General features: G+C 44.8%; 1 protein-coding gene across 3 annotated transcripts in view; it reads right to left on the bottom strand.

Moving 5' to 3' along the window:
- LOC134949241 (cytochrome P450 2F2-like) overlaps positions 1 to 27,695 on the bottom strand; it is a 157,386-nt gene that overhangs the window by 100,449 nt on the left and 29,242 nt on the right. For all 3 annotated transcript variants that reach the window (XM_063937714.1, XM_063937716.1, XM_063937715.1), the window contains exon 2: positions 1,970 to 2,147. In XM_063937714.1, coding sequence (XP_063793784.1) covers positions 1,970 to 2,146 — 177 coding nt within the window. In that variant the 5' untranslated portion in view covers position 2,147. The remainder of the gene's footprint in view (positions 1 to 1,969; positions 2,148 to 27,695) is intronic.

The following is a 27,695-nucleotide window of genomic DNA, read 5'->3' as shown; positions in this document are numbered from 1 at the left end:
GTGCTGTTTGGGGAATATTTTTTAAATCTGCCATCCTGTCTGACACTGCAGTGCCACTCCTAGATGGGCCAGGTGTTTGTGTCGGCCACTTGGGTCGCTTAGCTTAGTCACACAGCTACCTCATTGCGCCTCTTTTTTTCTTTGCATCATGTGCTGTTTGGGGACTATTTTTTTGAAGTGCCATCCTGCCTGACACTGCAGTGCCACTCCTAGATGGGCCAGGTGTTTGTGTCGCCCACTTGTGTCGCTTAGCTTAGCCATCCAGCGACCTTGGTGCACCTCTTTTTTTCTTTGCATCATGTGCTGTATGGGGACTATTTTTTTAAATCTGCCATCCTGTCTGACACTGCAGTGCCACTCCTAGATGGGCCAGGTGTTTGTGTCGGCCACTTGGGTCGCTTAGCTTAGTCATCCAGCGACCTCGGTGCAAATTTTAGGACTAAAAATAATATTGTGAGGTGTTCAGAATAGACTGAAAATGAGTGTAAATTATGGTTATTGAGGTCAATAATACTATGGGATCAAAATGACCCCCAAATTCTATGATTTAATCTGTTTTTGAGGGTTTTTTGTAAAAAAACACCCGAATCCAAAACACACCCGAATCCGACAAAAAATTTTCAGGGAGGTTTTGCCAAAACACATCCGAATCCAAAACACGGCCGCGGACCCGAATCCAAAACCAAAACACAAAACCCGAAAAATTTCCGTGATGATTTAAGTTGGGACATGTTTCAGCAAGTCATAGACTCAACTGGGATAAATTAAGGATCCTGGAGTTCGGAATCCCACCAGTCATAAAATACCAAGACTGCGGGGAGGGAGGGTTAGGGTTAGGCACCCCAGGTGAGGGTTAGGGTTAGATTGCGGTGAAGGAGGGTTAGGCACCACCAGGGAAGGTTAGGGCTAGACTGCGGGGAGGGTTAGGGTTTGGCTGCGGGAGATGGAAGGTTATGTTTATGCTGCCAGGATGGAGGGTTAGGGTTATGCACCACCGGGAAGGGTTGGGCTGGGGGGGGCATCAGGCCATCAGCTCTACTGGCATTTGCCAGAAGTGCCAGATGGCTAGTCCAGCCCTGCAATCCTCTCTATTTTTTTTCCATGGTAAGAATGCAAAGCACTAGATTTATCAAGCAAGGCCATGCCCACACCATGAAATAATAAGTACTGCCTGCATAAATACATTATCCATGCCCCCCATTGCCAATCAAGGTATTTTGCCCTATAACGTAATTATAAAATAATGTTTCCCCCTTAATATAATGTAAAAGTAATATGGGCCTCTTAAAGTATTCAAATTTGGAACCCAATATAGGATATTCCAAGAAATATTTTACAATTTTTTTCTATTACCTCAATCAATAAATAATAACAACGTGAGATACTCCTCTTGATGTTCAGTCTGGCCGGACAGATCAAACAGCAGAAAGTGGGCCTGATTCAGGTTTGGACGTAAAGAGTTTCCAAGTAAGCAGCAGCAACTATAACATATATTAATGCAGCATAAGGTGTCTGTCTGGTATAAGTAGCCAACTCCTGCATGCATGTGTGGAACTGTGCTGCGTCTGAGGAATCAGTATCAGATCTCCTCCGATGCCACCAACCAGCTGAGATACCCTGAGGTTACGCAGACCAGCCACCACAGCTTCGTCGCTGAGACCAAGAAATCTACATTGGAAGACGGAAACCCTGGCATTTGCACTCGGAGGTGACATGTCTCCTGTTTGTGAAATGGTGACCACCGCTGCCCCTCCCCGTCCCCACCTGACATCTGTAGCCATGCTACGTCCAAGGCGCAGGACCCATACAGCACATGTGTAGTACGGCTCCTGCGCATGCTCAATCTGCCGAACATCATTACATTATGTGTTTCATTAGATTGTGACCGGACCTGAATCAGGCCTAATGTGACCTATCTTTTGTTGGAAATTAATTGCTCTTCCTACCATAGGGAATGTCACTGTCTCACCTCCATTAGTGATTGCACAACATTTTTGACGTTCATCTTGTAGAGGGTTCCAATGATGGGAAAAGGAGTTGGTCCAGGGGGAAGTTTGGCTTTTTCCAACATCATACTACTGAATTTAGCCAAAAAGCAGGTGATGAGAAGCACCAGGAGCACTGTACATAGTGAGTAGAAATCCATCCTGCCAACAGAGATCAGACAATCATTCTAATGTTCTTAGTGAGACCACTGGAAAGGATAGCATGCTGAGAGGAGGAACATACATTAAACATCTAATCAGGTGGATGAGCCCCTCTACCCAAACAAACTTTATCCATTGCTATGGTGAGATTTGCCCTAATATGCTTGAAGTGGGAAAACTAAGCACAAGACAACCACACAAAACATCCTAATAATAATCAAACCGTAGTAATCAATAAAGTACCATTAGTCTGCATTAAATATAAATAATGCAATGTATTCAACTGCATATTAATAATACAATGTACAAGAAAAGCATGGCAAATACATTTCAATAAAACATATATAAAATACATTACAATTGTATATCAAAAACAAAGGCAGTATGACACAGCTTACTGTATATGAAGGCAAAATATTTAATAATTCATTGTACCACTAGATCCACCAGGAAAATATACACAGCAATTCCTTACCACAGGTGCTACACATGCAAATACTGTATACAGATTGGAGGGTGGCGGATGAGAAAAAATTAGTTTTCCAGTAAATCAAGTGGTGAGTGAAAGAAGGATTTGCATTAGAAACATTGCTTATCTCATTACAATGGCACCTGTCAGAGGGTGGGATATATTAGGCAGAAAGTGAACTTCTTGAAGTTGATGTTGGAAGAAGGAAAAATGAGTAAGCGTAAGGATCTGAGCAACCTTGACAAGGCCCAAGTTGTGATGGCTAGAGGATGGGGTCAGAGCATCTCCAAATGGAAATCTTGTGGGGTGTTCCTGGTATGCAGTGGTGAGTACCCACCAAAGTAGGCCAAGGAAGGACCCCCAAACCTCCTCTCTGCCCTGCCACCAGGGCCGGATTAAGCCTTGGGGGTGCCCAAAGCACTTTAGACAAGGGGGTCCCAGTGGAAGGGAGGGGGCTGTGTATAAGATTGTGCATACCTTCCAACATGACCTATTCCAGGAGGGACAACATTCTCTTTACATGGACTTCCCTCTTAATATATGATTGTAGTCACCTGTGTTAAACTATTTAATTGATAAGAAAGGTATTTCAAGGGGATCAGTACGTAATCCCGCTGGACGGGAGCCCAGCGGTCGAAATACCGATGCCGGAATCCCAACCACACAATCCCGACAGGGGTGGCGAGCGGAATGCAGGCCCTTGCGGGCTCGCTTCGCTCGCCACGCTGCAGGCACGGTGCCTCGCTACGCTCGGCACACTATTATATTCTCCCTCTATGGGTGTCGTGGACACCCACGGAGGGAGAATATGTCGGGATTGTGCCGGTCGGGATTCCGGCGTCGGTATTTTGACCGCCGGGATTCCGTCCGGCGGGATGTTGACCGCATCCCATTTCAACACAGGTGATTGCAATCATAACTTAAGAAGAAAGTCCAAGTAGAGAGCATTTTGTCCATCATGGAATGGGTCATGTTGGGATGTATGTATTGTGTATATTAAATTTAGCCTAATGGTGTATATTAAATTTAAACTATTAGTTTATTAATGCCTGGGTATTGTTTATCGCTCCACCTAATTGAAAGACAACTATTATATAAAATATTCTTGTAGTGGAACAAAGACAACTTAAACAACCTTAAAATACACATAGAAAAATAAAATCTATAATTTATCTTGTCAGCTGCCTCTGTACTACTTACACACTGGGACAGGACTCAGGAGGACTGTGTGTGTGTGTGTGTGTGTGTGTGTGTGTGTGTGTGTGTGTGTGTGTGTGTGTGTGTGTGTGTGTGTCTAGACCAGACCCTCATTAGATAATAAGTTACACAGGGCTCCCATACAGGTGTGGAGAGAGCTGTAAGTGAAACAGGGATCCCACCCTGTGTCGTTTACAGTTCTCTCCATCATCCTATCTCTCCTCTGGTTGGGAAGCTGTCGATAGTTCATGATTCTGATGCATAAGTGGGAAAGCTAATGCTATCAGTGTGCTCTGCCTGGGGAGCCCACTGACAGAGGGAGGCCCAGGGTACAGTATGCCCTGCATCCCTCCCTTAATCTGGCTATGTCTGCCACCTTGTACCCTTTCATCTCTCTCTCCTGTGACTCTTTATAAGGACGTGTCTGTGTTCTTTCTCTCTCCTTAGACCTCTCTGCTCTACCCTTGCACTCTCCTCCCTCTCTTAGGACCCCTCCTATCTGCCCTGCCACCTTGTCTCCTATCCTCCCTCTCTCCCTCTTCTGGTACCCCAAATAAACTGAAACAGTACAAAGGTATACGGTAAACTGATAGAGGTTAAAATGTGATTATTCTAAAAACCTGAAAAGTAATGTACATTTCAGAGTTTCATGGGACAAGTCCAGGGTCAGACTGACCCACAGGCGTCAGAGGAAACCTCCGGTGGGCCCTACTGCTTGAGGGCCCTTCTTCTCTAGGGATCAAGTTCCAAACTGTGCACTAATTATACATTATACATATTTTACATTATACTTCACAGGACTATAGTGCATTGCTGTGAGAAATCTGGTACATTATCATGAATGCACTACTAGTGTTTACTATATATATTTATCAAGGGGCCTAGACCGTGCACTCTCTAATGATTAGCCAAGCCTATGTGGTGACTGGACACACCCCTAAGAAGGGGCCCCTACCACTGCTTTTCCCCGGTGGGCCCTTCATGCCATAGTCCAACACTGGAAATAATGTTCTGAGAACCAAACTTGGTGGAAGAATCTGAACCATGACTCAGTGCTACTCAGTACACCATATGGTTTTACAAAGCATTTTTGGAAAATGCCTCCTGGATGTTTTCTATCATAACACTGTCTCTGCAGTTTGGTGCTAATGAAAGAAGTAACAAAAAAGACAATTTTACTAAGTAACAGCTACATTACAATTACTTACCGTTGGTCTAAGCACTGACCCCTCCCACCAGTGTCAGTGATGTCATTACCTGAAAGTTCCCACACCTACTGAGCACGTCGATCTCAGGAACTGCCATTTCTCAATTTATTATACAGATAGGGACCTCTGCAGGGACGCTTTAAGAGAGTAAAGGGACCATGCTCATGATCCGATTGGACACCCTACTCTCTGGCAGTGAGTAGACTCTGGCTTTATGCCAGTCCACTGTACATGCGCAGGTCTCTGGGAACATACTGTAGCACCCGCTCCTTGTTCACAGGGACTTCTCTATTGAACATGTGCAGAAATGGGTGAGAAGGCCATTTAATCAGTGATTTATGGGGGTAATTCAGACCTGATCGCTAGGCTGCATTTTCTCACAGCCTGCGATCAGGTCCAAACTGCACATGTGTATGCACTGCAATGTACAGGTGTGTCAGACAACTGCACCGGGCATCGGTGCATAGCGAGGGATGGTGCAAACAGAGCGATCGCACGGGCACTCGCAAGGAGATTGACAGGAAGAGGGCGTTTGTGGGTGGCAAACGACCGTTTTCAAGGAGTGTCTGGAAAAATACAGGCATGTCCAAGCGTTGGAAGGGACGGTGTCTGACATCAAATCCGAACCTGGACAGGCTGACGTGATCGCAGCGGCTGCGTAAGTCCTGGGCTGCGCAGATACTGCACAAAATCAGTTTGTGCAGCTCTGCTACACATGCGTTCGCACACTTGCACTGCAAAAATACACTCACCCTGTAAGCGGCGACTGTCTGATCGCAGGACAGCAAAAATCGCTGCCTAGCGGTCAGATCTGAATTACCCCCTATGTCAGCACTGCCGGCCACCATGGGACTCCGGAGGGTTAAGTACAGATGGAGCCTTGTTTATCTTGGATTCTCTGCTGCGTCTTGGCACACCAAGGTTTATTAGCATAATCCCTTCATATATTGTTCTCAGCTGCAATACAATACAGAGAGAACAACACACTTTCTTAACTCACACACTTTATTGGACCCACTTCAGTCAGGCTTCCGTTCCCAACACTCCACAGAGACAGCACTGACTAAAGTGGTTAATGAATTGGTCACTACGAAGTCTAAAGGCCATTACTCACTACTTATTCTTCTAGATCTATCTGCTGCATTTGACACTGTTGACCACTCTCTTCTCATACAAACACTACAATCTGTTACGTTCTCACTGTACTTGGTACTCCTGGAACTGGGCAGATGAGCCCCAAGTACAGGAACGTAATGCTGCAAAAGATACGGAGCTCAGCAGCAACCCTTACGGAAACCTGACTCCGTTGTCTCACCCTCGTAGTCAGCTTACGCATGCGAGACTATGGTTTCTTGGGCCCATGGCAGCCACGTTTGAAGGGCGGATTATGTCTGCCCAACTCCGATGCCCCCCGGTCTTAGTTGGAGACAAGGCGTAAACTGAGACGGGATGATGACAAGGGGAACCTCTAACTAAAGACAGAAATACAGAGTTAGGGGCGCTACAGAATTTAAATAAAGTATGTTGCGGCACAGCCGCCAGGATAAACAACAACAAAGGAAATGCTGTCCACACGCCAACACAATACTGTTGTGTACCGGCGGTGATAGCATATGCAAAACCCTGCAGAAACTCCAAAACAAATATAACAAGATGCTGCGGCCTAGGTCGAGGGATGCGGCAGAGCCGCTACTCACGAAACCGGTACGAATACTGGCAAAAGGACAGGAACCCCCAAAGTAGCTGACACAGGCTCTCAGGACCGGAGGACAGGCAGAATCCCAAACGACAGACCAGCGGACACTAAGAAGCAGGATACTGGATCAGACACAGGCAAAGCCACAGGACTCCTGGACAGGAATGCTTCAAGGCAGGAAGCAGCTAGACAGAAGCTATCACCGGCGTCTGTGTAATGCACTGAGACAGAATATAACAAGGATTTCTTCCAATCACAGCCGGGACCCTAATTAATTCTCTCGTGCAGCTGCCCTGCTGCACGACTCCAAACTGACAAGTGCAATTAACAGACAGGTGAGGCTAAACACATGGAAACAGGCTGCAATTACACAGACTCACCACCGGCGGCCAACAAGAGTCTTCCTAAACCAGAGCAAAGGAAATCCTGGCCTGCAAGAGAACTATAACATAAAAAACAAAAACGGAAAGCAAACAGGAATGAACCACTACTTGTGGTTCATAACAGTACCCTCTCCTTAAGGGTGGACTCTGGACACCCCATGACACCCACGGGGAACAGAAACAGAAGTATAACATAAAATACATAACCAAAATGCAAAACAGGAATGAGCCACTGCCGTGGCTCATAACACAATCCCTAGGTCTTAAAGACACAGCCCTTTCTTGGTTCCTATCCTACCTATCTAATCGTTCCTTCAGTGTTCGCTTCTCTTAATCTACCTCCTCTTCGTTACCTCTTTCAGTTGGAGTAACGCAAGGCTCAGTCTTGGGTCATCTGCTTTTCTCTATCTATACCTCATCTCTTGGTAAACTAATCAGCTCTTTTGGATTTCAGTGTCATCTGTACGCAGGTGATACTCAAATCTACCTATCCTCCCCTGACTTGTCCCTATCTGTACTGGGCCGTGTCACTGAATGCCTTTCTGCCACTTCATCCTGGATGACATCTCGCCACCTCAAACTTAATATTTCAAAGACAGAGTTAATTATATTTCCAGTATTATAGTAGGGACCAACCTGATATCTCTATCACTGTTGAAAACTCGACTATCTACCCTACCCCACAAGCTCGCTGCCTAGGTGTCATCCTTGACTCTTATCTGTCCTTTGTTCCCATTCAATCTGTCTCAAGATCATGTTACATGCATCTAAAAAACTGTCAAAGTCAGAAAAATATCATGATGCACACTGCCATATTTGCACCTCATATGTGTCCTCACTGCGCATGCGTGCGCTCTCCCGTGCGTGCGCATACCCGCTGTTACGTGCACCCGCAGGCGCACTGTATGCGCATTTACGGTAGAGTTTATGTGAGCAGTTGGAAATAGTCACAGCCCACCTGTATGAATCAACCTATGACCTTTTGTTATAATGCGAAGAGGAATTCCTGTGTCCAATGAACAATAAGAATATAGGACCATTGTACTGTATTATGTGTAGGGTATAAAAGGACAAGCCGACCTGATCCAGCTCTCTATTCTCTTCAACGGTTCTCATTGCTGATAATCGGGAGCTGGATATCCAGAGGCGCATGCGATTGTTTCCCTTGAGCGTAAGTTTTCTCCGCAATCATATTGTCTTTCTTGTTATTGTGAGCCATATATCTCTCTCTCTCTCTCTCTCTTCTCTTTCTCTCTCGTTTCTCTTATATAGTTATTGTACAAATATTGTATTTCATGTGTAGTTATCTGGTTAGGTAGTCTATGTTATATTGGTAGTGTATGACTTGTATTGTATTATTCTTTTTGAACGTTCATTCATTTCCTTAAAAGGCGTTAGACCCTTAGACCGGTATTGTGTGTTCATTATATTGCAGTGGGTAATAGGAGCATCTCTATCGCTCAAACAGCTTTAGTGTAAACCCGCTTACACAGTGTTGCATTCTCATCTTATCACTACACAAGGATTTACAGTATAAGTACATTGGTTATGGTATAGTTATAAAGGTTTAACATTGTGAGCGTCTGCGCCGCTGGTGATCTCCTCGTGGTCCCAAGCGTCCGCTACGCTAATAGCGAACCATTACGTTAGTCGGCAGCCAATAGCGTGCCTGCCTGTGGTCTCTTGGCCGTGAGCGAATGTGACGCTTGAGCGTCTCGAGTACGGCTAAGCGATTGCTACGCAACGTGCGTACTCTTGCGGTATTCCATACGTCAATAGCGTACAGTGTTCTTTGACCTCTTAAAGGGTTTTAAGTAAGATAAATATTCTGCTTTAACAATTGGCGGCTCGTCCGTCCTTCACATATCTGCACTAGGTAATTTCAGCAGACATTATCCATCAGCAAAGGGCGGGAGGTCATATTCCTCGTAGTGCTGTCTGGATAAGCGTCTGCTTCGCTTAGTAAAGGGTGCTGAAGGAATCCGGAACCGGAGGTAAGAACAACACGCTAGTGTCTTTTAAAACTGTTTATTTCTGTCTTGCGTACGCACGCACGCACGCATATATCTGCATTTCTTTTCATTTGTGTATTTTCATATCACTCTCCTGTTTGCCATTTCACAATTGTTAACGGGCTAAGAAAGATTTGTTGCTATAAGTAGTTAAAAAGTAAAGGTAATACATTTAAGGGGTAATTTGTAAAGCACGCACACAGCTTTGCCTAAGATACAAGGAGAGACTTGTGTGGTGCTCGGTGGATGATCGAGGATCACCTACATTGATAAACGTGTTAATTGTGTTACGGTGGATACCTGCCTTGCGTACACGTGTCTCTAACAAAAGACTGAGACTCGCGCACGCAACCCAAAGGCCGACGCACGCAGCGTATATTACGCAACGGAGCGTCTGGGTACGCCCACGTAACAAATCACACGATAGTGTTATTTTTTTCAGGCGAAAAGGTGGCAACGCGATAAATAGCGCAAGTCAATTTTAGTGTCTGAAATTTAAATTAATAGATCCTTCTCTAAATTTACGACTCATCTGGTCTAAAGGAAAGAAATTTGTGCGCAGAAATAGAAATAGAAACAAAAGTGTACATGTGGTGAGTGAGTGTTTGCATATATAAGTTTATACAATTTTTTGAGGTTGAACCACAAGAAGTCGAGTTCTCGCCGGGTACATACATGTAAGTGACGTGCATGGTGGCTAGGGAGGCATCCCTTGTTAAACATAAAATCTGAGCATTAGAGTATAGCAGACCAGGAGGTCATACTGTAGCACAGACCAGGAGGTCCAGAACAGACCAGGAGGTCCAAGGTACAGCAGACAAGGAAGTCCGCTATAAATAGAGAAAAGAGCACAACCCAGGGGGTTGGTGCAGAACCCATATAGGCCATTAAAGCTCATGCTGAAGGAATTCGCAGCCGCAATTTTCGATTCCACTGGTCGCTCCGCACATAAGATTAGTTGCTTATGTGCAGACTGATTGTACCGCACGTAATTGTGTGCATTAGTTAGTAATTTGACCCAGTACCATTTGCGTACGAAAAGGGATCATAAACGCTATTTGTACATTCTGACGTGATTTGTGTAATTTTTTATTTTCTAAAGGGAAGTTCGCTGGTCACTCAGGAATTATCCAACAACCAACAGTTACTGGAAAGGGTTAATGCTCTGCGGATCACACTCACATGTTCCAGTAAACAAAGGTTCATAGGGGCCCTGGGTCGAGTACGCCAGCACTAGGGCAGTGTGTAGGTCGTATTGGTCGGCGTGGGCGAGTGAGTGGGGTACTCGGTAAACCGCCACCGTCAGCCTATCCTGAACATCTTGGTTTTTGTAAGGGTTTGCTGAAGCTAAAGCAACACCTGCAAGTTATGGGGGCCAGTTGTTCAGGTAGGGGGCGATCAACCTCGGTTCGGGTTGATTCAGTAAACCGACCAATCGGGCCGGCAAGGTATGTAATGTGTGAAAAATACGGTTCACACACAGAGGTTTTATGTGATGAATGGGAAAGAATGACTGTAAATGACGGGGAAAAGTTCCCAAGAGTAGGCAGCTTTAGCCCAGATGTGTTACTAAATCTAAGGAGAAGGATATGTCTCATTAAATCAACAAAGAGACGGATCAAACATTATGATTATTTGCAGTTATGGCAACAGGAGGGTGAAATACAGAGAGGATTGGCTCAGGCGGCGGGATCTAACCCTATCAGGAAACTGATAGCCACGGCACCGCCGCCACCATATATATCAGGAGAGAAATTGGTTGCGGAGAATGACGCATCAGGGGGTAACAAACAGGCACTTAGCAACTCTATGAATAAATTAAGGATAATGTTAATAAGTTAACTAATGCAAGTATTAACCCGTGCAAGTTGTACCCTGTTTTAAACTTTCCCCAGGAGTGTGATCAAGAGGACGAAGCATCAACAATATCGGCGCTCTCTCTAGCAGCCACCATATCAGAGACAACAGTAGGCACGGCCCAACCCTTAAGATTAGTAACAAAGGCCCCTAGCGGAGGGACAGGTGAGGTCGTATCAACGGGTAAGTACGGCACCTTACACTATGCTGAAACCATTTCACCGCAGGCTGTAGAATCTAATCAGAATGAGGTTATTAAACTTGCTCCCGTTAGGGTAATCGCAGTTCCCAATGGGAAAACGGACACCACAGGAGTCACTCCTATCAGAAACATTGCCATGTACAGCCCGTTTTCCCGAATGGAATTAAGAACCATAGTGTCTGAATTCCCTGATCCTAGGAAAGATCTAGTTGCTAGCCAGAAATACATCAGAGACCTAGGGAACACTGTAGAGCCCAATAACAAAGACTGGCAGATATTGCTGAGGGCATGTTTACCCTCCAATGTCGACTCAGCTCAATTTTTAGCTGACTGTGGATTAGACCATGATGTACCCCTTTCAGATGTGTACAATCAAGACAATGTAAAAAGAATAAATTTACAGTTAAAAGAGTATTTTCCAGCTGTAGTTAAGTGGAACAAAATTTTCTCCATTAAACAAAAGGAGTCAGAAACAGCTGCAGAATATTTTCACAGGGCATTACTAGATATGGCTAAATACACAGGCATAGAGGACATTAAAACCAACATAAATCATAGAGAAGTAGCAGTATCTGTGCTAATGGATGGTTTAAAAGAAGCATTAAAGACAAGGGTACAGACCACGCAACCATGTTGGCGAGGTCTGTCGGTGGCTACTTTGAGAGAGGCAGCTGTTGATCATGATCGGAATATCACCAGACACAGGGAGTCACAAAGTGATAAGTTAATGGCCGTAAGTATACAGGCCCTGACCACAAGGCAGCCTTTGTATAGATCACCAAACCCTGTGGGTAAGTCAAATGTGGTAACCTGTTATTCCTGTCATAGAGAGGGACACTTTGCATGAGACTGTAAATCGAGAAATACACAAAAGTCTTATCAACCCCCTAGACAACGACACGACACACGACATTGGGATCAGGGTCCGCAGAAACGGAGTTATGAGCCACATGCAGGGGAAACAAAAAGATACCCCCCCGAACAGAGACTGGCAAGCCTCTGGTAGTTCCCAGTTAACTCCCTCTCAAATAGTTGCTGCCAGCGCGATTCAGGGAGGTCACCATACCCAATAGGGGTGTGGCCACACCTGTAATCTGCAGCCAGTAAAAATGATTGCAAGTCTTGGAAGTGAACCCGAAATTGCAATTAATGTAGCTGGTAAATCATTAAACTTTCTTGTAGATACGGGGGCGGCCAAATCAGTGATAAATTCGACAGTGGGCATGAGAACCACTGGTAAGACAATTCCAGCCATGGGAGTAACGGGAGTAGTCCAGCACTACCCTGTTAGCAAACCAGCCGAGGTTACAGTAGGGCCTTTGCACACCAAGCATTCCTTTTTGCTGGCGGCATCGGCACCGACTAATCTCCTGGGAAGAGATTTATTGTGTAAAATGGGGTGCGTCATTTATTGTACTCCTGAGGGTGTATTCTTAGACATACCTGAGAATCACGCTCAGGAAGTACGAGACATGTTAGACTCCCCATCAAAATTAATGTCCCACACTGTTATGTTAAATAGGAATCCATCCCAGGTAGAAGAAATGACATCCCAAATACCAGAGTCACTGTGGACTAAAGATGGACAAGACACTGGATTAATGGCAAACGTAGCTCCAGTAGTTGTGCAAGTAAAAGATGGTAGGATAGCTCCAAAAATCCCACAATACCCTCTGAAGCCAGAGGTGGAGTTAGGAGTTTACCCAGTAATAGAGCGCTTGCTACAACAGGGCATTTTGGTAAGAACATCCAGCACTGCCAATAGTCCCATCTTCCCTGTGAAAAAGAGTGGGGGGAGGGGTTACAGGCTAGAGCAAGATCTAAGGGGGATTAACAAAATAGTTGAGAGTCAGTTCCCCGTAGTGCCAAATCCAGCTGTCATCCTTATGCAGATCCCTCCCACTGCGAAATTTTTCACTGTTATTGACCTCTGCTCCGCTTTCTTTTCGGTACCCCTGCATCCTGACAGCCAATATTTGTTTGCATTTACATACAGAGGAGTCCAATACACATGGACTCGATTACCACAAGGTTTCATAGATAGTCCAAGTATATTTTCCCAGGCTTTGCATGATTGTTTACAGTCTTTCCAACCAGAGAGTGGATCAGTATTGATACAGTATGTGGATGATTTACTACTGTGTTCAGATTCATTGGAAGCGTCCCTGAAGGATACGAAACAGCTCCTGTTTCATCTTTCAGACACAGGACACAAGGTTTCCAAAGACAAGTTGCAATTATGCCAAACTAAAGTAAAATATTTGGGACACTGTCTAACACAAGGACTGAGACACCTGACCGCTGATAGAATTCAAGCAATTAGAGACATGACTCTGCCACAAACCCAGCAACAGATCAGAACGTTTTTAGGAATGTGTGGGTATTGCCGTAACTGGATCCCAGGGTTTTCCATTCAAGCGTTACCTTTGCAGGAGATGGTCTCCTCAAACAAACCTGATCGGATTTCGCATACAGACGAATCCGAGATGGCATTTGAGAGACTTAAACAGTGCCTAACGCAGGTGCCAGCATTAGGTATGCCAGACTATGGGAAACCCTTTGAGCTGTACGGAACAGAAAGTGCTGGTTGCGCGGCAGGCGTCCTAACCCAAAAGCACGGTGATGCCAGCAGGCCGGTAGCATACTACAGCGCTCAGCTAGATACGGTAGCGCGATCCCTCCCCACATGTTTGCGAAGCGTTGCTGCGATAGCATTGCTAGTAACGAAAAGCGAAGATGTAGTGCTAGGTCACAACCTCACAATTCATACACCACATGCAGTGTCAGCCTTGCTAAATTCTGCCCAAACCAGACACGTCTCATCAGCGCGGTTTACAAGATGGGAATTGGCACTAATGGCCCCCGTAAACATCACCATAAGGAGATGCAGTGCATTAAATCCTGCAACATATCTCCCAGGTGTGCCTGGACAGGCACAAAGGGTGGAGGATGAGAGTGGTGGGGAAGGAGGATTTAATACAAAAGATGACACACATGATTGTATGGAATATTTGACCCAAAATTTCACGGCAAGGCCTGACATCAGTGACAACCCACTAGAAGATGTAGACTTCACTTTCTACACTGACGGTAGTTGTCACAGACAGTCAGACTCGGGAGACTTGTGTACTGGATACGCAGTCGTAGATGACCAAGGCACCATAGAAGCAGAACCGCTAGGCCCACCTCACTCAGCCCAGGTTGCTGAACTGGTCGCCCTAACCAGAGCATGTGAATTGGCTAAGGACAAGTCAGCCAATATCTACACCGATTCTAGATACGCCTTCGGGGTAGTTCATGATTTCGGAGCCCTATGGCGCCTCAGAAATTTCATGACGGCAGCTGGTACACCGATAGCGCATGCAGCTCACATCAAAAGGCTTCTAACAGCGATACAGGAACCCGACAGAGTGGCTGTTATCAAGTGTAAAGCACACACATATAGCCAGGACCCAGTATCACTTGGTAACAGCCGAGCAGATGAAGCTGCTAAGTTAGCAGCCGGTACCCCCAGACAGACAGACACCACACAATTGATGGTATTCAATACCATCAACACACAGAAGTTGTGTGAGATGCAAAATTTGTGTTCCACACAGGAAAAGGCAGTCTGGAAGGCAAAAGGATATGGCCAGGAGTCCTCAGGACTCTGGACAGATGGACAGGGTAAACCAGTGGCCCCCAGAGCATATCTTCCATGTTTAGCTGAGGCAGCACATGGGCTGACTCATCTGGGCAAGGAGGGAATGTGTAAGTTGGTAAGAGCATATTGGTGCGCCCCAGGATTTTCATCTCATGCAGGTAAAAGAGCAATGTCATGCCTTACCTGTTTGAGAAAGAATATCGGAAAGGCAATACCAACAGAACCATCTCATATCCCACCTACAGGCGGCCCTTTCCAGGTAATACAGATTGACTTTATACAATTACCCCCTTGTCGAAATTTGAAATATGTACTTGTTTGTATAGATGTATTCTCAAATTGGGTCGAAGCATTTCCTGCGGCCACAAATACCGCTATGTTTACTGCTAAGAAAATTGTGCAGGAATTTGTATGTAGATATGGTATCCCTAGAATAATTGAAAGTGATAGGGGTACCCATTTTACAGGTGATGTCTTTCAAGGAATGTGTAAGTTGATGGGAATTGATAGCAAGCTGCACACTCCATACCGTCCACAGGCGAGTGCGAAGGTGGAAAGAGTGAACAGCACTATTAAAAATAAACTGAGCAAAGTTATGGCAGAAACAGGATTGACATGGCCAGAAGCTTTACCCATTGTACTATACAGCAACAGAACCACTCCCAGGTCCCCTCTTAATCTGTCTCCCTTTGAAATCTTGTTTGGTCGACAACCGCATGTTATGATTAACCCTCAGGATGATTTGAAGTGTAACAATGAAGTGACTGTAAAATACTTGATTAACATGAGTAAACAGCTAAGGAATCAAAATGATAATTTGAAGTTGGTGATTCCTGATTTACCAGATAGTAATTGTCATGACATTGAACCTGGGGATTATGTAATGATACGGAATTTTCTACGCTCAGGTTGCCTTATTGACAGATGGGAAGGACCATACCAAGTCTTATTGACTAGCACTACAGCATTGAAGGTTGCCGAGAGAGAGACTTGGGTTCATTCGTCCCATTGTAAGAAGGTTGCTGATCCAGAGAGGTCCCGTGATAAGGAACAGACGGTAGAGGAAGTTGTATCACTGGAGTGTCTGTTCCAGGAGGACTGAGGCGGCACCCGAGCATTGAAAATCACAAGATCGAAAGCAGTTGTCGATTCCCTGTTCCCTTTTATTGTTTTTCTCCACTTCCCATCCCATCCCCCTCAATTATTTCTTTCCCCCTTCTCATTTTTCTCCATTTCCTCCTATAAGATGGACTTGCCCCAAGAGACTGTGATCCGGATTTTCCTGTTGACCATGATGTTGACCAGAGCAGTCTGTTCCGGCGAGAGTACCATGGAGGTCGAGAGAGGTTCTGGAATGGGTTCTGATGACAAAGATGGAGGCGTAGTTTTCCAAGAACAACTTAACCAACAAGTAAAGGCGAGTATCAGAAAACGATCCGATAGCATTGACAATAGAAGGAATTGTGAAGGATTGTTAGCTGAAGAAAACTGTATCTGTAGACTCTGTGACAATGTAGTTGAGGATGGGTGCATTAAGAAATGCCAATCCAGTTTTAATATCCATATGGACAGGCATCCATTGAGTGACTATCACTCCTTAGTGGGTAATGTGTTAAATCAGACAGATTGTTGGGTATGCTCTCAAGTACCTCAAGGCCATAGTAAATCAGGCTTAGTACCATTTCCTTTAACGATAGGGGAGGTACTTGAGCTAAGTGGTGGGAGGCCGGTGGACAGGAGGTTTAATATCTCCAGTCCTCCTAGTTTGAAGCTCCACCAATATCATGTGGATAAGTCCCTAATATGTTTTAACATTTCCAATCCCCGAAAGCCGGGAAATTGGGAAGTGTCATGGAGTAACCAAACCATGACCTTTTCATACAGAGCCGATAGAATGCCAACAGATACAGAACTTATACGCCACATAGCCGGTAGTGGAAAATATTTCCGATATAGGTATACCCTAGGAAGTAGGATTACGAGAGTTGGAGAGGTATCACCAGGATACTGTGCACATATCATACAAACTGATACGTGTACTAGACAGATGGGAGAATTAGGGTTAGGAGATTTCACATGGAAGATGTGTAATATGGTTATGTCCTACTCCGTCCCATATGTTCTCCCCGATGATGCATATTTCATATGCGGGAGGAAGGCGTATAAGTGGCTTGCCCCAAACTCAGAAGGGTTGTGTTATATTGGAAAAGTACTGCCTGAGGTAATGACTGTATCACATACTAAAATGAAAGATATTCACCGCAGTGCCCAAGCTCCTTATACTCACACTCATTACGAGCACGTAGTTAAACGGCACCTGATAGAAAGAACAGAGCATCCGGCCTCTGACATGATCCATGAATCCACCGGGATTCAGGTTCTACTCGCGTTAGACATCACTCGCACCGCCAGAGGAGTGTTGAATTATAAATACATATCTGCGCTCGCAAATTTGTTAGACAATATCACAGAAATGTATGATGACACTTTTAGGTATACTGGAAGAGAGCTTCAAGCTTATAAAACAGAACTGGTTCAGCATAGAATGGTTCTCAATTATCTCACGGCAGTGACAGGTGGATATTGTGTCACACTGGCAACGCAGTACGGCGTGAAATGCTGCACATATATTACGAATAGTACCGAGGACCCAGTCGAGGTCATAGACCAAAAGATGGATGACATTCTCCAATTAAAGTGGGAATTTCGCAGGAGACACAATCTCACCCTTGCTGCTGTGGGTAATGAGCTGACTGGTTGGGTGTCATGGTTGAACCCGCGAAATTGGTTCTCTGGTTTAGGAGAATGGGCTCAAGGAGTCATAATGGATGTAGGGAAGTTTCTTCTATGTATCCTAGGTGTTGTCATATCGATTGGATTGATATTTAGATGCGTTCAGGCTTTAACGAAGTGTAAACGAAGTACTAAGGTGATGAGTTTAAGGAGTAAGGACATTATAATTCCAATGGATTTGATTTATGACCCAACGATAGAGACAATGATGTGATGAAAATGTGATTTCTACGGTCCGTTTCTTTCACCTGTTTTTCAGTTTTCTCCAAGGTAAAAAGACCCACTTGGACGAGGAATTTGATGATCCGGTATACAGACAACAGATGGATTAAAGAAGAAGTTTTGACAACCTTATACACAGATATTTGATGAACTATGCCATAGACCCCCAGTTTCCCTAGAAATTTTAAATTTACGCTAGCCCAACACTTTTGTAAGTCTATGGACATTGACAAAGCTTTTTGCCCGCACTTTCTGGCAAAAGCCCAAAGAAGACTGCATTCAACAGACACCAGACAAGACTTCAACCAACAAATGTTCATTAACCTGACGTAGAATACCACTGCATTTACCATAATTTGTTTCTTATCTTCATCTCTACAACCTTCAGGTAAAGCACACACATAGGCGATAGGGAATACCGGCACAGATATCAGCATTCACATATTCCCCCATTCATGTATCATCAACTAAAATGTGCTCCCCCATTTTGTTGCAACCAAAAGCCGAAGAGAGCTCGGTAAAGTTTGACAGCCCATCCACAGACCCTTAATACGGGATAAGAAGGAATTCAAATGTATACTTCGCAATACCTCGAAGCTTGATTTAAGACACGTACGGCACGATGATACATGACCCCCCAAACATGGATTCATACACACATGCTTCTGCTATCTCACTAGGTCATACCCTTTTCCTACCTTCTCCTCTCCTCCCCTACCCAACCATAGAAATATTTACATATGACATATATTTTTCTCGTTTTGAAATGTTTTAGAAAGTGGCAGTTATTGGTGACTGCCAAAGGGTGGACTGTCAAAGTCAGAAAAATATCATGATGCACACTGCCATATTTGCACCTCATATGTGTCCTCACTGCGCATGCGTGCGCTCTCCCGTGCGTGCGCATACCCGCTGTTACATGCACCCGCAGGCGCACTGTATGCGCATTTACGGTAGAGTTTATGTGCGCCTAACGTGCGACTCAATCGTTACATATTTTCACCATATAATGTATTTTGTAGATTATGGTCCCTTTGATAGAATCTGAAAGTTTAGTTAATGTAGCATGTTCATGGACAAAGAGATCCCTCTTTGTTTGATATGAAGGGTCAGACAAGGGTTATACAGTGGTGTTTAGTATCCATCGGAAGAGTATTTAATTAGCAATATTCCGGTGTTGGTTTGAAGCGGATTAATCGCTCGTGCGAATAGTTATGGACATAAGAAGTTTATGGACTTTTACTATATTTGCACTTTATTATCCATGCGGCGGGAAACCTAGTTTCCCACCCACCTGAGCAGTTGGAAATAGTCACAGCCCACCTGTATGAATCAACCTATGACCTTTTGTTATAATGCGAAGAGGAATTCCTGTGTCCAATGAACAATAAGAATATAGGACCATTGTACTGTATTATGTGTAGGGTATAAAAGGACAAGTCGACCTGATCCAGCTCTCTATTCTCTTCAACGGTTCTCATTGCTGATAATCGGGAGCTGGATATCCAGAGGCGCATGCGATTGTTTCCCTTGAGCGTAAGTTTTCTCCGCAATCATATTGTCTTTCTTGTTATTGTGAGCCATATATATCTCTCTCTCTCTCTTCTCTTTCTCTCTCGTTTCTCTTATATAGTTATTGTACTAATATTGTATTTCATGTGTAGTTATCTGGTTAGGTAGTCTATGTTATATTGGTAGTGTATGACTTGTATTGTATTATTCTTTTTGAACGTTCATTCATTTCCTTAAAAGGCGTTAGACCCTTAGACCGGTATTGTGTGTTCATTATATTGCAGTGGGTAATAGGAGCGTCTCTATCGCTCAAACAGCTTTAGTGTAAACCCGCTTACACAGTGTTGCATTCTCATCTTATCACTACACAAGGATTTACAGTATAAGTACATTGGTTATGGTATAGTTATAAAGGTTTAACATTGTGAGCGTCTGCGCCGCTGGTGATCTCCTCGTGGTCCCAAGCGTCCGCTACGCTAATAGCGAACCATTACGTTAGTCGGCAGCCAATAGCGTGCCTGCCTGTGGTCTCTTGGCCGTGAGCGAACGTGACGCTTGAGCGTCTCGACTACGGCTAAGCGATTGCTACGCAACGTGCGTACCCTTACGGTATTCCATACGTCAATAGCGTACAGTGTTCTTTGACCTCTTAAAGGGTTTTAAGTAAGATAAATATTCTGCTTTAACAAAACATATCCAAAATACGACCATACCTTACACAAGACACGGCTAAAACTCTAATCCATGCTCTCATTGTCTCCCGCATTGATTATTGCAATAGTCTCCTAACTGGTCTTCCCAAAACGAGACTCTCACCACTACAATCCATTCTTAATGCAGCGGCGAGGCTAATCTTCCTCGCTAGACGTTCATCGTCTGCAGAGCCACTCTGTCAGTCCCTCCATTGAGTACCTGTATTCTCCCGTATTCAATATAAAATAATTTTACTCACACACAAGGCCATTAACCAAACTACATCAACATACAGTGGGGATTGAAAGTTTGGGCACCCCAGGCAAAAATTCATTTTAATGTGCAAAAAGAAGCCAAGGAAAGATGGAAAAATCCACAAAAGGCATCAAATTACAAATTAGACATTCTTATAACATGTCAAAAAAAGTTTGATTTTATTTCCATCATTTACACTTTCAAGGGAACAGAAAACAAAAAATGGCGTCTGCAAAAAGTTTGTGCACCCTGCAGAATTAATACCTTGTACTGCCCCCTTTGGACAGCTGAGACCTGGCAGTGTCATGGATTGTTCTCAATCATCGTCTGGAAAGACCAGGTGATGTCAATCTCAAAGGTTTTAAAAGCCCAGACTCATCTGACCTTGCTCCAGCAATCAGCACCATGGGTTCCTCTAAGTAGTTATGTAGAACACTGAAACTGAGAATAGTTGACGCTCACAAAGCAGGAGACGGCTATAAGAAGATAGCAAAGCGTTATCAGATGCCCATATCCTCTGTTCGGAATGTAATTAAGAAATGGCAGTCATCAGGAACAGTGGAAGTTAAAGCAAGATCTGGAAGACCAAGAAAAATATCAGACAGAACAGCTCGCAGGATTGTGAGAAAAGCAAGTCAAAATCCACGTTTCACTGCACGATCCCTCCAGGAAGATCTGGCAGACACTGGAGTTGTGGTACATTATTCCACTATGAAGAGATACTTGTACAAATATGGTCTTCATGGAAGAGTCATCAGAAGAAAACCTCTTCTACGTCCTCACCACAAAAATCAGCCTTTGAAGTTGGCAAATTAACATATAGACAAGCCTGATGCATTTTGGAATAAAGTTCTGTGGACCGATGAGGTTAAAATCGAACTTTTTGGCCGGAATGAGCAAAGGTACGTTTGGAGAAGGAAGGGCACAGAATTTAATGAAAAGAACCTCTGTCCAACTGTTAAACATGGGGGTGGATCAATCATGCTTTGGGGTTGTATTGCAGCCAGTGGCACAGGGAACATTTCACTAGTAGAAGGAAAAATGGATTCAATAAGATTCCAGCAAATTTTGGACGCTAACTTGATGCCATCTGTGAAAAAGCTGAAGTTAAAGAGAGGCTGGCTTCTACAAATGGATAATGATCCTAAACACACCTCAAAATCCATGGTGGATTACATCAACAGGCGTGAACTGAAGGTTTTGCCATGGCCTTCACAATCTCCTGACCTCAACATATTTGAAAATCTATAGATAGACCTTAAAAGAGCAGTGCGTCACAGACAGCCCAGGAATCTCAAAGAACTGGAAGACTTTTGTAAGGAAGAATGGGCGAAGATACCTCAAACAAGAATTGAAAGACTCTTGGCTGGCTACAAAAAGAATTTACAAGCTGTGATACTTGCCAAAGGGGGCAGTACAAGGTATTAACTCTGCAGGGTGCCCAAACTTTTGCAGACGCCATTTTTTGTTTTCTGTTCTTTTGAAAGTGTAAATGATGGAAATAAAATCAAACTTTTTTTGACATGTTATAAAAATGTCTAATTTGTAATTTGATGCCTTTTGGAGATTTTTCCATCTTTCCTTGGCTTCTTTTTGCACATTAAAATTAATTTTTGCCTGGGGTGCCCAAACTTTCAATCCCCACTGTACATCACTTCGCTTATCTCAAAATATCTCCCAACCCGACCTCTTCGCTCTTCACAAGACCTGCATCTCTCATCCACACTCATTACTCGCTCCCACTCACGATTGCAGGACTTTCATCGGGCTGCACCCACTCTGTGGAATGCCCTACCACACACAATAAGACTCTCCTCTAGTCTCCAAACCTTCAAGCGTTCCCTGAAAACTCACCTCTTTAGGCAAGTATATAAAATTCCAACACCACCCACATAACTTTCATAAACCTTCCTATCAAATTGCATCCACTCTGCACAGTTCACACAAATCCCCACATGTCTTCTCATTCTTCACTTTCCCTTCCTCTTGAACCCGGATCATCATTGATGTATGACCATATCATACAGCCCACAAAGAACCTTTGCAATCTGGCGGACAACTATGCAATAGATAGCACCTTTCCTTGTGTATACATGCCTATTTCCCTATAGATTGTAAGCTTGCAAGCAGGGCCTTCCTACCTCTATGACTGTTTGTTATTACCCAGTTTTGTTTTATCATTGTTATTTCCAATTGTAAAGCGCAATGGAATTTGCTGCGCTATATAAGAAACTGTTAATAAATAAATAATAAATAAACTATTCATCAGGGGATTAAGTCATTACAGCAGGGGATTAAGGGGGTCATTCTGACCCGTTCACACGCTGTAATTTCTCGCAGCTGTGCAAACAGGTCTGAACTGCGCATGCACGCGGGCGGCAATGCGCAGGCGCGTCGGTCGCCGGCGACGGCCGTTGCCACATAGCAACAGACCTTACAAAGAAGCCGTTCGCACCGGGGCAAACGCAAGAAGATTGACAGGCAGAAGGTGGACCTGGGTGGCAACTCACCATTTTCGAGGAGTGTCTGGAAAAACGCAGGCGTGCCCTGCCGTTGAAGAGGAGGGTTCCTGACTTCAGCTCCAAGCTGGATCATAGCAGCGGCTGAGTAAGTCCTGAGCTGTGCAGAGACTGCACAAACTTTTTGTTTGTGTAGCTCTATGCACAAGCGATTGCAGCCCTGTACAGCCCTAAACCCCTCCCCTGTAGGCGGCGATTACCTGGTCGCAGCAGTGCAAAAAATAGCCTGCATGCGACCAGGTCGGAATGACCCCATAAGTCTGACTGCCCTGGCTCAGTTAATCCTATTAAAGGCCAAGATAAAGATGGCTCCATCTGTATAATTATATGGGTGCAGGGTGGGCAGTGTGTGGTGCCCCCTGGAGCCAGGGGCCCAAGTGCACCACACACCTTCCACCTATTATACAGGAGAAATGTCTATGGACCTCTGGCCTGCACAATTATGACATTCCATGCACAATCTGACTCACCTCTAGTCTCCAAACCTTCAAGTGTTCCCTGAAAACTCACCTCTTCTGACAAGCTTATCAAATTCCGCACACACCCACATAACTTTCAATGCCTCCCTATCTAATTACATCCCCCCTCTGTACAGTCCACACATATCCTCACATTTTTTCTCTTTCTTCATTTTACCAGCGTCCTGACACCAGGCCAACATTGCTGTGTGCATAGGCGTGCGCACGGGGGGTGCCTGGTGCGCACAGGCACCCCCTAATGTCCGGCACCCCCCGCACGTCACGCCTGCGTTCCGATCATCGCTGTCTGTGTGCTGCTGTTGTAGCAATGCTACTACAGCAGCACACTGATAGCGATGATTGGATCACCTGCATTGCTTCCCGGGCTGTTCCACAGTCACCCCCTCCCGCTGCGCCGCCGGTAGGACAGACTCACTGCTGTGGGTGGGTGGCTGGCTGCACAACCCAGCCCACCTGCCATCATGATCCGATTGCGTGGTGTGACGTCAGCACGTCACACCGCGCTGCCTCTCTCTCTTCCTTCCCGCCCGTGCTCAGTCGCTAGTCCAGTCACTCGTGTGTGCCATGCCCTGTTCAACAGCCCAACACATGCCAGGAGGACTGTCTGGAGCCTAGGACTAGCCGCCACTGGAGGAGGACAGTGATGGTCTCGTCTGGACACAGCTTTCCTGCCTGAGCCTTGAGAATGTGAGTCAAGACTTGAATGAATGAATGATCACTCACTCACTGTGTGCACCAGGCGAAAGACTGAGAGGGGTTCAGGCCAGCCAGGGGTGGGGGGATAAAGTTCTGCGTAAAAAAAAAAGGGTTATTACCTTATTCTAAAAAAAAAACAATAATATATATATATATATATATATATAAATAATTAGCTGAGCTAAGCAATCAGTAGTTTCCTGAGTGTACCTATAGTCTATAGGTACACTCACTAAACTACTGATTGCTTGGCTCAGCGCACACTGTAGCGGATCTTGCAACGGGCAAGCAGGACTTTTGCCCGGGGCGCCACCTTCCGTTGGGCGCCGGCGCCATCCGGAGGGCGCCGCACCATGGCAAGATCCGCTACTGTGCCCCTCGCTGCCGCTGTATCCCCCACTGGTCCCCCCGCAGTGAAGGGAACGACGCTACCTGTCTAGTTTCCCTTCGTGGAGAGGACCTTTGCTGTGCGCGATGACGTCATTGCGCACCGCACAGCATTGTGGGACTGGCACAGACGCTAGGGTCATGATTGACCTCTAGTGTCTATGCTGTGCTATGGGAGAGACGTCATGACGTTCTTCCATAGATCCGAGGAGAGGAGCGGCGCCAGCGGAGGTCTGCAACGGTCGGGACTCAGGAGTGGGGATTGTAAGTATTCATTTTTTTTAAAGCGGCGCTACTGGGGGCACAAATGCGGACGCTACTGGGGGCACAAATGCGGGCGCTACTGGGGGCACAACTCTACAGGGGGCGTAACTGACCATGCCCCTGTATGAAACCACGCCCCTATTTTTTGCCTGGGGCGCCACAAGGGCTAGAACCGGCCCTGAGCGCACACACATGTCACACTCACATACTCAGGAAAAATCAGCAGCCGAGGTGTCCACCGGATACCAAGGTATCATAAATATAGAAACAGTCCAACAGGGGGCACTCTCCGGACTTCTGTATATAATGAAGAATAATAAATTTATTGAACATACTCAACTTGCACAGGTTACTTCCCAAATGTTTCCGCTTCCGTTTGGGAAGTAACCTGTGCAAGTTGAGTATGTGCAATAAATTTATTATTCTTCATTTTATATAGAACTCTGGAGAGTGTCCCCTGTTGGAATGTTTCTATAGTGCTGCAGCCTTTCACTGAATATATATCTCTATATTGCTGAAGGCATTGACTGCTAATACTTGGTGCCAGGCATGCCTAGTAGGCGGTGCTAGGCACGCCACTCTAGTCGTGCACCCCCTAATAAAATGTTCTGCGCACGCCTATGGCTGTGTGACAATATCATACAGCCCATTAAGAACCTTTGCAATCTGATGGACCATTTTGCAAGAGCCAGCACCTATCCTTATGTGTTAATGCCTATTTCACTATAGATTGTAAGCTTGCGAGCAGGGCCTTCCTACCTCTATGACTGACTGTTATTACCCAGTCATGTTCTATTACTGTTGTTCCAGTTATAAAGTGCAACGGAATATGCTGCGCTATATAAGAAACTGTTAATAAATAAAGAAATGTGCTATTTCCAGACACTCTTTTATCTGCATACAGTTATGAGTTTAACACACTCTATCTGTGTGATGCTGACATTTTGCTATTTGAATGTCATCCACACTTTCTGACTTTGAAATGCCTGTGTAATTATCAAGCAATCAGTCTGAAATACACAGATCCAAAGTCTAAGTCCCTATTAATAGAGCAATAAATGCTCGTACGCACAGGACACAGAACTAGAGGATGTGAGCTACTTCCTTATATAATACAGCAAACCTCTATACATGTTATATGCTGCCATTGGGAAGTATTATAGATACATGGCTATACATCTAGCCTCAATACACCATGCAGCGCAAAATTTGTGGCGTGAGTGAGCAGCCAGGTCCAGTATATCTCTGCTAATGTTGGGTGCCTTTTTTTGCCGCAAATGCATCTTAATCTGAATGCAATGTGACTAGGATGCACAATGAGACAGTGATGATTAACCTGATATATGACACTTGTATATTGTGGGTGACTGTATACAGAGCAGAACAGAACTTGTATTGGAAAAAAGCTGCCACTTCTACATTGGAGCGTTTTCTATACACATTAAGAGACATAGGGGTCTATTTACTAAGCCTTGTATGGAGATAAAGTGGATGGAGATAAAGTACCAGCCAATCAGCTTCTAGCTGCCATGTCACGGGCTGGATTTGAAAAATGACAGTTAGGAGCTGGATGGCTGATACTTTATCTCCGTCCACTTTATCTCCATCCAAGGTTTAGTAAATATACCCCTCAGTCACACACAGATATACAGTACAAGCAGAGTTGGACTGTCCCACAGGGGCAAAGGGGAAACCCCCAGTGGATTCCACTGCCTGAGGGCAAAGCCACTCCTCTAGGGATCAGGTTCCAAACTATGTTACATTACACTGCACAGAGCTATAGTGTATTTTCTACAGTGCATTACTGTTGTGTAACTTTACCATGCATGCACTTGCAGTATTTACTATCTATATTTATTAAAAGGCCCAGACCATTCACACGCTAATGGTTACCCAAGCTTCTATGGAGGCTGACCACACCGCCTCTGGAGGTTGGCCACACCCCTAAGTATGGGCCCCTATTACTGAATTCCCATGGTGGACACTTCATGACCCAGTCCAACACTGGTCAAGTCTGATCTGCAATAATGACAATGAAGCTTGCATGGGTCATGAAGCACTGCAAGTGGACTACTGCAGACTAGAAGAAGCTCTTATTAACTGATGAACCCAAATTTTAAATCTTTCGTTCATCATGCAGGTTTTTTTGTACACTTGAGTAGGTAAAAGGATGGTTCCTCAGTGTGTGGGGTAAGTTGCAGCTTGTAAAATTTGGCACTTGCTTAAGCCCAAGATTTAGAAATGCAATGTTTTTAATATCAAATCATCCCATGTTTTGCTATTAAAAGAAATTGACATTTAAATGTTATGCTTAAAAATACTGAGAAGCCGCATTCTATACAAGCATCTAGGTAATAAGTAAACCTCTGGGACACCAACTGTAGAAAGAATCATAAAGTTCTAGTGCTCTTTTGCTGTATCCTGAGTCAGCAACTGGCACACAATGACTGGCAACCTGAACTAAAAGGGCAACCATAGCTTATGCGGATCCTTGCAGTACCCTTTGGTCAGGGCTCCATCCTACTGTGAGCTAATACCAAACCATACCTCCAGGCTGTATCAGAACTACCTTAAAGGAAAAGAACAAGACAATTGGCTTCTCAATAATGGAATGGCTAGCACAGTCTTCACACTTAAGCTGGTTTGGTAGGTACAGGACAGAAGGCAGAGCGGGTGTGGTATGACTTGTCGACAGTCATCAGGTCAACATGAGAATGTTGACAGTTCATCACATCTACCCGGATGACATTTCAACATGATTAACTGTCGACAAACCGTCACTGGTGGTCTAGTGGCTTCTTACCTTCTACTAACGTCAGCAGCATCTCCAGCGTCTTCTTGGCGTAGACCTGTGATGCTGAAGCATTCCAGTGAGTATTTTTCCCCCTATAGATAACCCTAATCCTTACAACATTTCAGATGTCGATACTGTGAACCTGTCAACAGTTTGAGTATATTGACCTAGTGCCTGTTGACAGTTTGAACCATGTTGTTGTTCTCATGTGACATTGTGGTGTCTACATTTTGAACGTCGGCATGGTTACTGTTGACCATTTGACCA

The sequence above is a fragment of the Pseudophryne corroboree genome, chromosome 8 (assembly GCF_028390025.1).
Source record: "Pseudophryne corroboree isolate aPseCor3 chromosome 8, aPseCor3.hap2, whole genome shotgun sequence".
Classification (NCBI taxonomy): domain Eukaryota; kingdom Metazoa; phylum Chordata; class Amphibia; order Anura; family Myobatrachidae; genus Pseudophryne; species Pseudophryne corroboree.
Note: the sequence above shows the minus strand (reverse complement) of the source record. Positions and strands in the feature narration are given on the sequence as shown.